Source organism: Haemorhous mexicanus, chromosome 25 (assembly GCF_027477595.1).
Source record: "Haemorhous mexicanus isolate bHaeMex1 chromosome 25, bHaeMex1.pri, whole genome shotgun sequence".
In the NCBI taxonomy this organism is placed as follows: Eukaryota; Metazoa; Chordata; class Aves; order Passeriformes; family Fringillidae; genus Haemorhous; species Haemorhous mexicanus.
The window spans coordinates 5,486,222-5,497,996 of NC_082365.1; the positions used below are offsets into that span (position 1 = coordinate 5,486,222).

The 11,775-nt window shown below is 59.8% G+C and overlaps 1 protein-coding gene across 5 annotated transcripts in view; it reads left to right on the top strand.

The window, feature by feature from the left end:
* The first annotated feature begins 1,463 nt into the window (after positions 1–1,463).
* LOC132338191 (receptor-type tyrosine-protein phosphatase V-like) overlaps positions 1,464–11,775 on the top strand; it is a 46,388-nt gene continuing 36,076 nt past the window's right edge. Inside the window, exons 1-5 of one of the 5 annotated variants that reach the window (XM_059867469.1) lie at positions 1,464–1,553; positions 7,495–7,566; positions 7,846–7,947; positions 8,556–8,619; positions 10,915–11,181. In XM_059867469.1, the coding sequence (XP_059723452.1) occupies positions 7,501–7,566; positions 7,846–7,947; positions 8,556–8,619; positions 10,915–11,181 (499 nt within the window). In that variant the 5' untranslated portion in view covers positions 1,464–1,553; positions 7,495–7,500. Of the gene's footprint in view, positions 1,559–7,363; positions 7,567–7,845; positions 7,948–8,555; positions 8,620–10,641; positions 10,758–10,914; positions 11,182–11,775 lie in introns of those variants that run through there. The other 4 variants (XM_059867471.1, XM_059867470.1, XR_009489403.1 and 1 more) reach the window with 4 other exon arrangements.

Consider the following 11,775-nt stretch of genomic DNA (forward strand, 5'->3'; position numbering starts at 1 on the left):
GGTGCCACGCTGCAGCTTCCCAGCACTGCTGCAGTGCCAAGGCCAGTCCCCATGCCCTGGGACACTCAGAGGTGTCACAGCCACAGGAACGGGTATAAAAAGCCTCAGTCCAGGGCTTGCCACTGGATATGGTGGTGGTGGTGGCATTGGTGGGGGCATGGGTGTTGGCACTGGAACAGGCTAGGGCACATGGGAGAGAAAAGCAGCCACGCACTAAGATGGGACAATGCCCTGCCTGTGACCTGAGCTGCTAGGCAGATCTCCTTCCTACGCTGTGACATGAAAGATGGGCAGGCTTTGTGTTTACTCCTCTGAAAAAGAAACCTTCCTCCTGAAAACAAAACCTTTTGTGTGCAAATGCAGCTGTCTGTAGGTTTGTTTTTATACAGGAAACTTTGAACTGGAGGCTGGGGCTGGTTTAGTTTTGACTTGGGATTTTCAGCTCATGGCAATATTTGGAAACTGAGCTGCTTTCCAAATTTGGAGGCTGGGTTTTCACATCACTGTGGAGTGTGGCAGCAGTGTACGGGGCTTTCTGTTGCTGTCCCTCTCCCTGTCTGCAGAAATCTTAGCCCAGCCGAGCTGGGGATGAGTGCCCTTTGGGGGAAGGCTGAATACCTTGAGTGGCAGCTGAAATGTGGGAGCCTCCTTTGTGGCACTGGCAAGGGTTGGGTGCAGAACTCCTCCACCATGGGCTGCACAGCCTGAAGGAACCCACTGCTCCCATGTGGGGCTAAGCTGGGTTCATCCTGCCAGCCTCTGCCAAGGAGATGGGACCTGTGAGGTGCAGACCTTGCCCACAGCTGGGACTGGAGGAGACAGGAGTCCACACACTCAGTCCTGCTCCCAGCTCTGCTCCAAATGCCCTGGCTAGACCCTTCTCCTTGTCCCCAGGGACCAGCTGCCCCCCGTTCACTAGGGTGAGGTTAAGTGCTATTCTGGACAAGCTCTTGGAATGCTCTGCACCAGCTCCTCCCCATCTCTCCTCATGAGCAACTGAGGGGTCAGAATGCCTTTACTCTGGGATGGTGCCTGGTCTGAAGGGGCTCTGGGCAGGAAAGCCTTTGGCAGTCACAACCCACAGACACCCTCAGGGCTGGTGCATGGGCTGGATGCCTGTGCCGACTTCATCACTGTCCTGGGGCTCTCCCTGATCCTCTTTGCAGCAGCAGCATGAGGGGATGCTCAGCATGACCAAGAGCCCCAGCACCTGGCTGAAACCACAGCATGTGGGATAAACTCTGGCAAGGTGCAGGGAGGAGTGAGCCATGCCCAACCTGCAGTGTTGGCACACAGCTCCTGCCCCTGGGGTGCAGACCCTTGCCCTCAAGGGGCCATGGGAGAAATCCCTGTCCAGCTGATCCCTCCTCCCCAGCATCCTGCAGCTGAGAGCTGGGCGAGCCCAGGCGGGCCTTCCCGCCGGTCCAGCCCAGACTTGAACGTCAGGGCCGCGCACCGGCAGAGTAAACGGGTGAGTGTGAGCGTGCCAAGTTGACACCGCACGCGCCAGCGCGCAGGAACGGGCTGTGGACCACGCCAGGGACACCCTCCAGGTGAGGTACGGGTCCCATTCCTTGTCCCCCTCCCTCTTCCCAGACACCTGGTCGCAGCCAGGATGTGTGCACCAGGGAAAGGAGTGTGGAACCTCCTGCGCCCTGGCATGGTGCAGGCAAACCTGGTGCCACAGCCCCAGGGGGCAGCAGGGGATGGGCAACCTCTGAGCACGGCTGTGCTGGGAGCAGAGCCTGGCACTTGGTTGCTGTCCCTGTGCAGGGGGAATCTCCTGCCTGGGCCCCTCGCTGTGGTGTGGCACAAGTGGGCACTGGGAGCCGCTCATGGCTACTTCTCAGCTCTGTGTGCATGGCATCCTTGCACCATCGGGCACCCTTGCTGCCAGCCTGTGCTGGCACTGCATCACAGGGTGGGAGCAGACCCCCACAGGATTCCACAGGCTGTTGGCGACGGTTTGGGTGATTTTGGAGTCAGGTGCTGCCCCAGCACTACCGTGCAGTAGGTCTGGGACCGGCACTGTCCAGGCTGCTCTCAGCTCTCCCCTGTGAGTGCCTGTTGCCTGGCCAGGGGAAGCAGAACTTGCTCAGCCCCAAGGGCGGCACCCACGCCCCAGGGGTGCAGAGCAGGTCTGCCCGGCTCTGCCGGCTTTGGGCGCGCTCTGAGTCACCGCAGCCCTGCGCTCCCAGCTCTGCAAGGCACCTGGCTCGCACCCGCAGGCATCCTGGCTCAGCTGCCAGGGCTGCAGCAGCGAGTGTGGGGAGCCAAGAGCATCACCCAGGTGATGGCGACAGAGTCATTCCTGCCACTCATGGCTGCCCCCCCTGCCTGGACAGCGTGGCTGTGCCGTGCCCTGCAGAGAGGTGACATCCCCCACTGCCTGCCTGCCCTCCCGCCTCTGCAAAATGGGAAGAGCTCCAAGGTATCAAAGCGTGGGTCAGGAGGCAGCAGCGGTGCTGGCAGGGCTCCATGTGGGAATGATTAAACGCTTGCCAGGGGTTGGAGAAGGAGCATCTCAGTGCTCTAGGGTTTAGGGTTGGAGAACCATGGCGTGTGAACTTTGGAAAGCGAGAGGTCCCATTGGCACCTGCATCCTCTGCAGGTTCTGCCCTGGGAGCAGCCTGTTCCTCTTGTTCCTCCGTTGCAGCCCTGGGCAGCGCTCAGCACCTCAGAGTAGCAGAGGGGAGAAACTGTGGCCTGGGGCAGTTCACAGTGCTGGTGGGCATTGGGAGGGACTGAGGGACAGGGACCAAAGGGTTGGTGCTGGCCTGAGGCAGGACAGGAGCCCCAGAGCTGTTCCCAGCCCAGTCCCAGGGGCATTAGAACCACACATCACGGGCCCCCTGGGCATATGTTGTTTTATGGTGCCAGGCTGGATGCACAGAATCCTGCCCAGGGAGGGATGGCAGAGCTCTCACAGAGATGTCAGGGCATGTCCAGACAGCAGTAGAGGCTCCTCTGTGCAGTGCCAGCCTTGCCCACAGCACCACGTCATGGCTGTGCCCTCTGAGTGACAAGTTGAGCCCCTGGGTGAGTGTCCTCGGCCACATGTTGTCCCTTGGCAGGGGACCTGCAAGGCTCTGCTCATGCTCAGCCTTGGGAGCATCACCTGCCTCTGTCACCTCACACAGACCCTGTGACACAGCTGGGACCCTTAGGTGAAGTGGGCACTCTGCTGTCCACCCTGCCCATCCTCACCCCAGCAGGTGCTTCCCAGGGAGGCCTTGTCTCCTCCAGGTGTGCACGACCGTGCTCAAGTCAGGAGATGCCTTAGCAGGGACAAACCCAATGCTGCCAGCTCCATGCCCCGGGCACCTGGAGAGGAGGCCAGTGCATGGAGAGCAATGTGGGTGGGCCCTGCTCTTCTCTGGGATTGGCTCTGCTCGGGAGGACAGCCCAGAGCCTTTGCCAGGCAGGGCCTTTGCACGGCACTGAAGCTATTGTTTCTCACCTCAAGCAAGACCTGACACCACAGTGATAGGCACACTGTCGGGGGTCCCCTTTCCCAACTCTGCTCCTGGGTGATGTCCCCGGAGCACAGGGCATGAGCAGTCAGTCCCAAGCTGGGGCTCTGCCCCTTGCCAGAGGCGGTGGCTTGGCTGCACAGCCCCTGTCCCCTCCCAGCCTTGGTGGGCTGAGCCCTGCAGCCATCCCGGGCAGGGGGGCGTCCCCATCCCCCCGGGCTGCGGGGTGTCCCCATCCCCCTGCGCCTTGCAGTAGCGTTCGCTGCTTCGCGGAAAATGTGATGACTCGGCAGCCCCTGAGTTTCCAGGCCTGGTTCCAGCTGCTGGGTGGAGAAACTTCTGCAGTTGTCTTTAGGTTTGGCACAGCTGAAGGCTTCATGGTCAGGGGGGACTGGAGGGGAGATCCAGCATTCCCAGCTGAAGGAAGGCTGTCTCTCTCTCTGTGTCCCTACCTGAGGTGGCACAGTGTCACTGAGATGGCTGTGGGGAAGGCAGGGCTGGCACAGGATGAGCAGCTTCTGTCCCGTGGGGAGGCTGCTGAACACTGCAGCGCCAGGGACAGGGCCTCAGCTTGGCTCCCAGCAGTGCTTTGGGCTGTTTCCACTGCAGCCACAGCCCAAACTCCCTGAGCTGAGGGAGCACAGCCACTGGGACCCGAGGTTAAATAAGCGGGGCTGGTATACACACATGTCCCCATGGCAGGGGGTGACAGCTCACTGTGCCACCAGGACATGCAGAGGCTCTGAAAGCTGCTGGGATGTCTCCTGGTCCATGCTCAGAGGCCAATCCCATCCTGGTGGGCAGCAAGGCATCCTCCAAGCCCATCCTCATGCCCAGTGAGGTTATCTCTCCTCCTGGTCCGGGAGACATGGGCAGTGGCACAATATGGCAGCAAGATCCAAGGGAACACTGTGTTTCAGAAATCCCTGCTTGGCTGCCCAGCTCAGAAACCAGATCAGGTAGAACAGACCCTTTGTTCCTTGGGCAAGTCACTGTCCAGAGAGACTCCCTCAGGGGGGAATGGTGGCCCCATGCAGGGCTACAGCAGCAGAGGTTGGTGATGGAGCTGGAGATGGCTGGCTTTGCAGAGGCTGGAGCAGGGGCACCGAGGCTGTGCCCAGGCAGGTGCAGTAACCATGCATGGACTCGGATTCTCTCCAGCTGGGCCAGGCAGGCACTCCCAGCTGGAGTGTCCCAGTGGCGGGGTTTGTCCTCTTGGTGCCCTGGAACTGCTCTTTGGTATGCTTTGAAGCTGCAGGAGCCCCACCTTGACTCTAGGGAAACCCTCCTCTTCGTGCCACCACTGCAAGGACACTGCCTTTGACACTGGGACATGCAACATCTTTTTCCAGGATTTTCCTTCAAAATCAAGGGTGCCTCCTATCCCATGCTCCTGGATCACAATTCTCAGCCCAGCAAGGCCCTCCATCCTTACCTCCAGCCCCCGCTTCATCAGCTGGTGGCTCCTGGAATTCAGCTCTTCCATCACCTGCCACACTCCAGGGACACCAGAGTCCCCAGCACTGCTTGCACTGCCTCTATCCCAGCCACCCTCCAGGTGGCCCTCCAGGCTGCTCCTGGCAGCAAACAGCCCCACACTCCCCATCCACAGTGTGGTCACCTGTGCTGGCAGCCTGCACCCTACAATGGACCTGTGAGGGGACATCCAGTGAAAGCCCCTTTGCAAACCTCTTTGGGGAGCAGCCAGCTGTAACCTCCTTGATCCTGCCTGGGCCCCCGGGTAAAGCTGGCAAACCCTCCCTGCAGCAAGGAGCTCCAGCCTCCTCCCAGCTGGCTGCAGCTGCCCAGCTCTGGAAAGGGGCCTTTAAAAACAGTCCCCAGCCCACTGGAGATGGCAGCAATCAGGCCCAAATCTCCCCCTGTCTCATTTCTGGGGAGGTACTCCATCTCGGGGGCTGGAGGACCTCACCCCAGTCCCTGTGAGCACTCACCTTGCACTAAATGGGGAGTGGCCAGTGCCCATCAAGCCGGTGCCCAGAAGCAGGAATGGGTATCCCCAGAACTGGTTGTGGTACTGGTCGATGGGTCAGCCTCATCACCCCAGGTGCTGGTGGATCTCAGTCCCAAGGCTTATCAGGGGATCTCTAAGAGCCACAGCTGTTACCCTGGGCATCCATCACTTGAGCAGATGCACCCATGGCATTGTTGGCATTCAGCCCTTGGAGCTGTGGGCATTAAAGGTTAAAAATCTTGCCTGTGCTGGAGCCAAGGCATTGCCTTCTGCTCCCACCCTGATCTCTGTGTTCAGGGTGCAGGGGGCGGGTCTGGAGACAGAGTGGCACGAAGAGGCTGTGGTGGTAGAGCTGTACCTTTCTGCTGAGGGAACTTCTGAGTCCTAGGTAGAAGTGACAAGCAGGCCCTCACTGCTGGGCTGAGCTGCAGGGCCAGGGCTCCTTTATCCTCAGCCCAGTCCAGGCAGGGACCTCTGCAGAGACGTGACTGTGACCACGGACCCGGACTCCTGGCACCAGTCCCGTTTGGCTGGGACCTGGGAAATTCACTGTTGCCCATGCAAAGGGAGGGGGATTCATGTTTCCTGTCCCCTTTTCCAGCTGGCTCCATCAGCCTGGGGGTTGTCAGAAGGATTGGGGAAGGACCTGGGGTTGGAGATGCATCCTAGACCAGGTCCCCTGTGTCCCTCTCTTCTTAACTGCATGCAAGAGCTGGAGCTTTCCCGTGTCCTTGTCCAAATACTGGGGGTTGTTCTGTCTGTCATAGGTCCCACCTGACAAACTTCTGAGTTTTCTGCCGAAGGATTCTGGTGTCTAGAAGACAGGTGGAGGATGTGTCCTACTGTGACAGCTCAGTGGCCTACAGTAATGATCAGAGCTTGAATAGCCCCCATAGGTGGCCGTGCTGGCCACTGGGATAGACTCCCACGGCCACAAAAGCTTTTCTGGCTTCCGGACTGATGCATCACTGAACCTCTTCCAGCACTGTCCCAGATCCCCAGCGCTGATGTGAAGCCAATGGCATCTCTGCTCTGAATGAGAGCTGGCACTCTGCCACGCATTGCACAGACACCGCAGAGCACCGCCCTGCACGCAGCCCGGGGCACAGCCTGGTCCCCGGGGCAACCCCCGAAGTACAGTGCCCTCCCACCCGGCACAGCTCGCTTTAGCCACCCCTCAGACGGGCAAAGCGTGGTTTGGGCACCTCTGTGCCCGCGAGATGCCACGCCAGGAGCCTCTCAGAGTGCGCACTGCCCCCGCCGCAGCCTGCGGGCCGCCGTGCCATGGGCACGGCACAGAAACACCCCCATCCCTGCCCTCGGTGTACCCAAACCCCCCTCCCCAGCCGCACCTGCGCAGGAATTAGAGCACACCGAGCGGAAGGGTGCCCGAAGGTGCGGCACAGAGAGAGCAGAGGGTACACAGCACTCCTCGCTCCACACTCCCGCCCCGTCTCCCCCCAGCACCCCAGCCCACCGCTTCCCTCCCTCCCCGCGCTGGGTTTGGTTGGGGCGCGCCCTCCCAGCCTGGAGCCGCCATCAGTCCAGTCCCGTCTCCTCCCCTCCCTCTCCTCCCGCCCTTCCCACTCCAGCTCCCGGAGCTCCCGCTGATGCCAGAGCGGGCTCCTGCCCGGCAGAGCCCCCGCCGCAGCGAGGTCCCCCGAGAGCCCGGCCAGCAGAGCCTCCCACCCCGGCCGGCAGCTCTGCCCGCAGCCCGCAGCCACTCTCCCCGGGCCAGCTGCGGAGTCACCGCAGAGGACACGGACCTGCGGCGACAACAGCAAATGCGCCCAGCGAGAGGCAGCCGCCCCCGCTGGGCTTCTCCCAGGCTGGAAGCGAGCTCTGCCCTCACCCAGGGCCAGCGGGCCCGGCCGAGGTGCCACGCGCTGGCCAGTCCCCATTGATGTCATCTTGTCACCCGCGCCCGGAAAGCATGCGGGGACACGGTTCCTGGCTGCCGTGGGACAAGGGGCTGGCTGGGGACAGCCGCTGCTGAGAAACTGCCCCCCCCACCCCAACTTTGTCATCCCTCTGATCTGCTGCCACCAGGTCCCCATGAGGTCACTGCTGCTGCCGCTGCTGGTGCTGTGCGTGCCGCGGCTCCCAGGGACCCTGGCACAGGTAAGCGCTCGACTCCTCAGCCCCCCTTTGGCTCCGCGGCTCTCGGCGGCCAGCTCGCTGCCGCAGGGGCTGCCCCGCCGGCCGACGGCTCGGGCTGCGGGTGCCTCTTTTCTCTGGCCGTGCAGCTGCGCCACATCAGCGGCTTCGCCATCCCGAGCGGCGCTTCCCCCGCTGCCCCTCGCCCCCGGGACCTGGGCCCGCTGCCTGGGACCGCGGCGTGTCCCTGTTGCCGTGGCTGCGCGGCTCCTGGCCCGGCACTAGCTCGGCTGCTGTTCCCAGGGTCGTCAGCCGCTTCGCTCTGCTCTGCCAAAAGCTCCGCGATCGGTGGGGAGCCGACACGAGTCTGCCCGCAGAGCCGAGGGAAAAGAACGCCAGGAATATGTTGGTTCTGCTGTGGCTTGTTGGAGGACAGGGAGTGGGCAGGAGACATTTCCTTTAACGTGGGGGGAACTGACGCCAGTCCAAAGCTGGGCACACCCTGCTGGGAGCAGGCTGTGAGAGAACGGGTGTCGCCGCTGACGGGGAGGGTGCCAGGGGCTCCGGGGATTCTGTTCTTCCCGTTGGGGGTGGCAGCTGGACTGAGGTCTGTGGTCCCTCCCTTCCCTTGATGGTGGGAAGGAGGTGTGCCTATAGAGGGAAGGAGATTGCCAGGCCCTGTCCAGAGCTCAGTCCCTCCCTCTCTCTGCAGAACTTGTCCTGTGCCCTGGCTGGTTTATTGGCCTTCTCCCCTGTGGTCATGGCCCCGTGTTGTCTGCAGCCCCAGGACCCGTGCTAAAGGCCAGGGCAGCCCACAAGCTGCATCTGCCAAGTCTGTCTCTTTGCCTTGGCTGAGGGAGTCTGAGAAGTGACTCAGGCTCTCCTAGGAAAAGGGGTCACAGCCCACAGATGCCATGTCAGGGTGGGAGCTGTGCCTGGCACAGGGCACCTCTCCCAGGTGTTGGTCTCAGCTCTTCCTGCCCCTCTCTCACTTGACACTTTCAATCCCCCAGGGCGAGGGATGCAACCACACAGCCCAGGCAGGGCTGGAGGGCCAGGATGCACGTGGTGAAAGAGGTGAGTCACAGCAAGGAGGTTCCTAGGCTGAGGAGGGCAGGATGGTCTCATGCCTGGAGGGGTGAGATGAGCAGATGTGCTGGACCAGGACTCTTGGAGTTAAGAGTAAATATTCTGCTTTAGACTAACTACAGGCTACAGGGAAGGGGGAGAGTCAGTCTCATCCTTCTCCAGCAACCAACTGTATGGGTGCACTGTGAGAGATAGACAAGGCTCCAGAGCTCTCTGCTTCCACAGAGCACCACCTGGGCTCAGGGGCAGCACAGCCTTAAGTGCCCGGCTCAGCATAGCCATAGGTGCCCTGCTCAGAGCCTTGGAGTTGCCTGGGTAGGATCAGAATCTGTAAAGCAGCCCCACGGCTGCTGTAGGCCTGGAGCCAGCACAGTGCCCTCATGGCATCAACCTGTGCCAGTGAGAAATCACCTGGATGATCCACAGGCACCTGTCAGGATATGAGGTGTATCTGGATGTGCTGTCTGTGGCATGGTTAGTGGGAACATGAGCAATGCTGGGGCCTCTGGCCCACTTTAGGCACATTTGTGCTGCAGATGTGAGGAAGGTGACAGAGGGAGGCAGGTGATGAAGCTGCTGGAAACACAAGAGAAGCAGAGAAACATGGGCTGGGAACTCACACCTTCAGGAGATAAGAAAGAGCTTGCAGTAACAAACCATCCCTGCCTGATGCCAGGCAGGACAGTGAGCTGTGGGTTGCCTTCAGGTCAGCTCTGCCTGCTGCTCTGGGTGTCTGCTGATAGTGAGGGTGGCCCAGGGCAGCTGGCCCAGGTATAGACACCTCACCCATGGCACCCAGCTACATTTAGTTAGCTAAATGTTACCCTTTCTGAGCTGGCTGATCCTAAATATGCACTTGAACTTCTCAGGGATGGCACTACGTGCTCCTGTTCATGTCCATCTGATGTCCTCTGGTCCTTTTGCCTTCGCAAGCAGGCTCCAAACCACAGCATTGCATGGAACAGAAGTTGCACATAGTTCTGAAAGTTTTCAGCTCTGGGAAAGACACAGCTCCTGAGCAGTGCCAAAGGTGTCCCTGTTCCAGGCTCACCCCACACTGCTCCTCCCTGGCTGTGTAAAGGGTGCCCCATGGCAGGCCTCTGGGGCAGTCATTGTCCTTGGTTCCTGCTGTCTCACTGTGCCAGACCCTATGTAAGCATGTCATAACACGTTGCACACCATAAATTTTAAGTGCCAATTATTTCACAAATGTCTTATTAGCACTAGAGCTGTTCTGGCATTTTCCAAAGGCTGAGTGCCATAGAAAGGTCATGGATGTGGTACCTGGGGGCTTGGGTTAGTGCTGAACTTGGCAGTGCTGGGGGAGCAGTTGGACTCAATGTCTTAAAGGGCTTTTCCAACCTAAATGGTTCCATGAATGACAGCAAGGCTGAGGATGGGGGTGTGTAGCAATCTGCTGGAGACACTGTGAGGCAGAGATGGACCCTGCCCTGGTCACACCACCAGCTTGGGCCTGACAGACAGGCTCTGCTTGGCTCATGTTGTATGGGTGACTCCTGAGCAGCTCCAAAGGCAGGAATTCAATAGCAGTTTCAGCCACTGACCCATCAATTAGGCCAAGCCCTGTACGCCACTTCCCTCCCCCAGACACTCCATTGGGATGTCACAGCCCCAGTGCACTGTCCTCACTGCTGCAGCACAGCCAGGGCAGGGACACGCCTCAGCAGGGGCTGGGGCCACTCTGCTCCCACATTTCCTCTGTGCATGCAGTCCCACTCCTCCCATGTCACCTCTGAACTGGGCAGGATGGGGGTGACTCATTGTCTGGATGCCCCCCAAAGCAGCTTTTGCCCCTCCTCTGTCAGAGCCCACACAGAGGCAGACTGTTGCAGGGAGCATAATGGTCCCCCTGCCATATCCATCCTGACCCCTGTCTTGCCTTTCTGTGGTGGAGCCAGAGCCTTCAACATCTTTTTGTGGGGCTCAGGCCAACAAAGGTGATGAGCAGTGGATTATAACCAGCCAGGGAACTTCTCTGCCTTAAACCAGGACTCTCTGGATGAAGCCCATGGTGACTGAAGCCTTCTGGCCTTTCTCCAGTGGAGCACATGCTCCATGCTCAGGAGCATCTCTTTGACAGCTTCCTTTGACCTGAGTCCATGAAGGTTTCTGAACGTTCTTGTGTTTCCCAAAGGCTTGTCAGAGCCCTTGGGGTCAGGGTGGTGGTGTACCCCAGCAAGGGGTGGTGGCTGGGAGCTGGCCCTGCAGGCTGGCACCCAACACCACCAATCCCTGCTGAGTGTTTTGGATTTGCCTCTGCAGGCACCCTCCTGAATGTCAGTGTGAGTGACCATGACCGCTCAGACTCCCTCCTTGTGTCCTGGGATGAGCCAGAGGGAGGTGCCAGGGGATATTTCCTTGCCCTGTCCCCACTGGGGTCAGGCATGCTGCTGCAGAATGGCTCTGCTGGACCCAACACCACCAGCTTCCGGTTCCATGGGCTGACTCCTGGCACGCGCTACGAGATCGAGGTGACAGCCACGCTGGCCTGCATGGACACCACCAGCCAGACCATCACAGCACAGACAAGTAAGGGCTTCCCAGGACCTCCTCAGTGCCCTTCCAGTGATTGTTGTGCTGTTTGGAGTCCTACTAGTTTGTGGGAGGTTGGGCTTTTCCTCACTTTCACAAGAACTAGGGTTCTTCCTGCGTCCCCAGAGTCTTAGGTTGGGCTTTTCCTCACTTTCACAAGAATTAGGGTCTTTCATGGGTCCCCAGAGTCTAAGGGGTCATTCCCTCATCCTTGTGGAGGAAAGGTTCTGCACCTGTACCTTGTATAGGCTGGGTTCATGCTGTGTCTTCTCCTCCTAGAATAATGGAGGTAATGATGGACCAGCCTATGATGTGGCCCCCAGAGAGCTGAGGGGTGGAAAATGTCATGTCTGGAAGTCTAGAAATAGCTACAAGGAAGGAGCCTCTGCTCCACAATTTTGGCACATCTCTGTCAATCACTGCTCACCCCCAGGCCTTGCTCTGTGCCAAGAGCTGGAGAAGGGGGCAGGGCTGGTGGTTCTGCATCTCAGGTGGGGATGACAGCACTTGCCTGCACCTCTCCAGAAGATCCTTGAGTAAATTAGTGCAGGTGAAGGTGGGAAACTTAGCAAAGGAGAGTAGAGCTGGAGG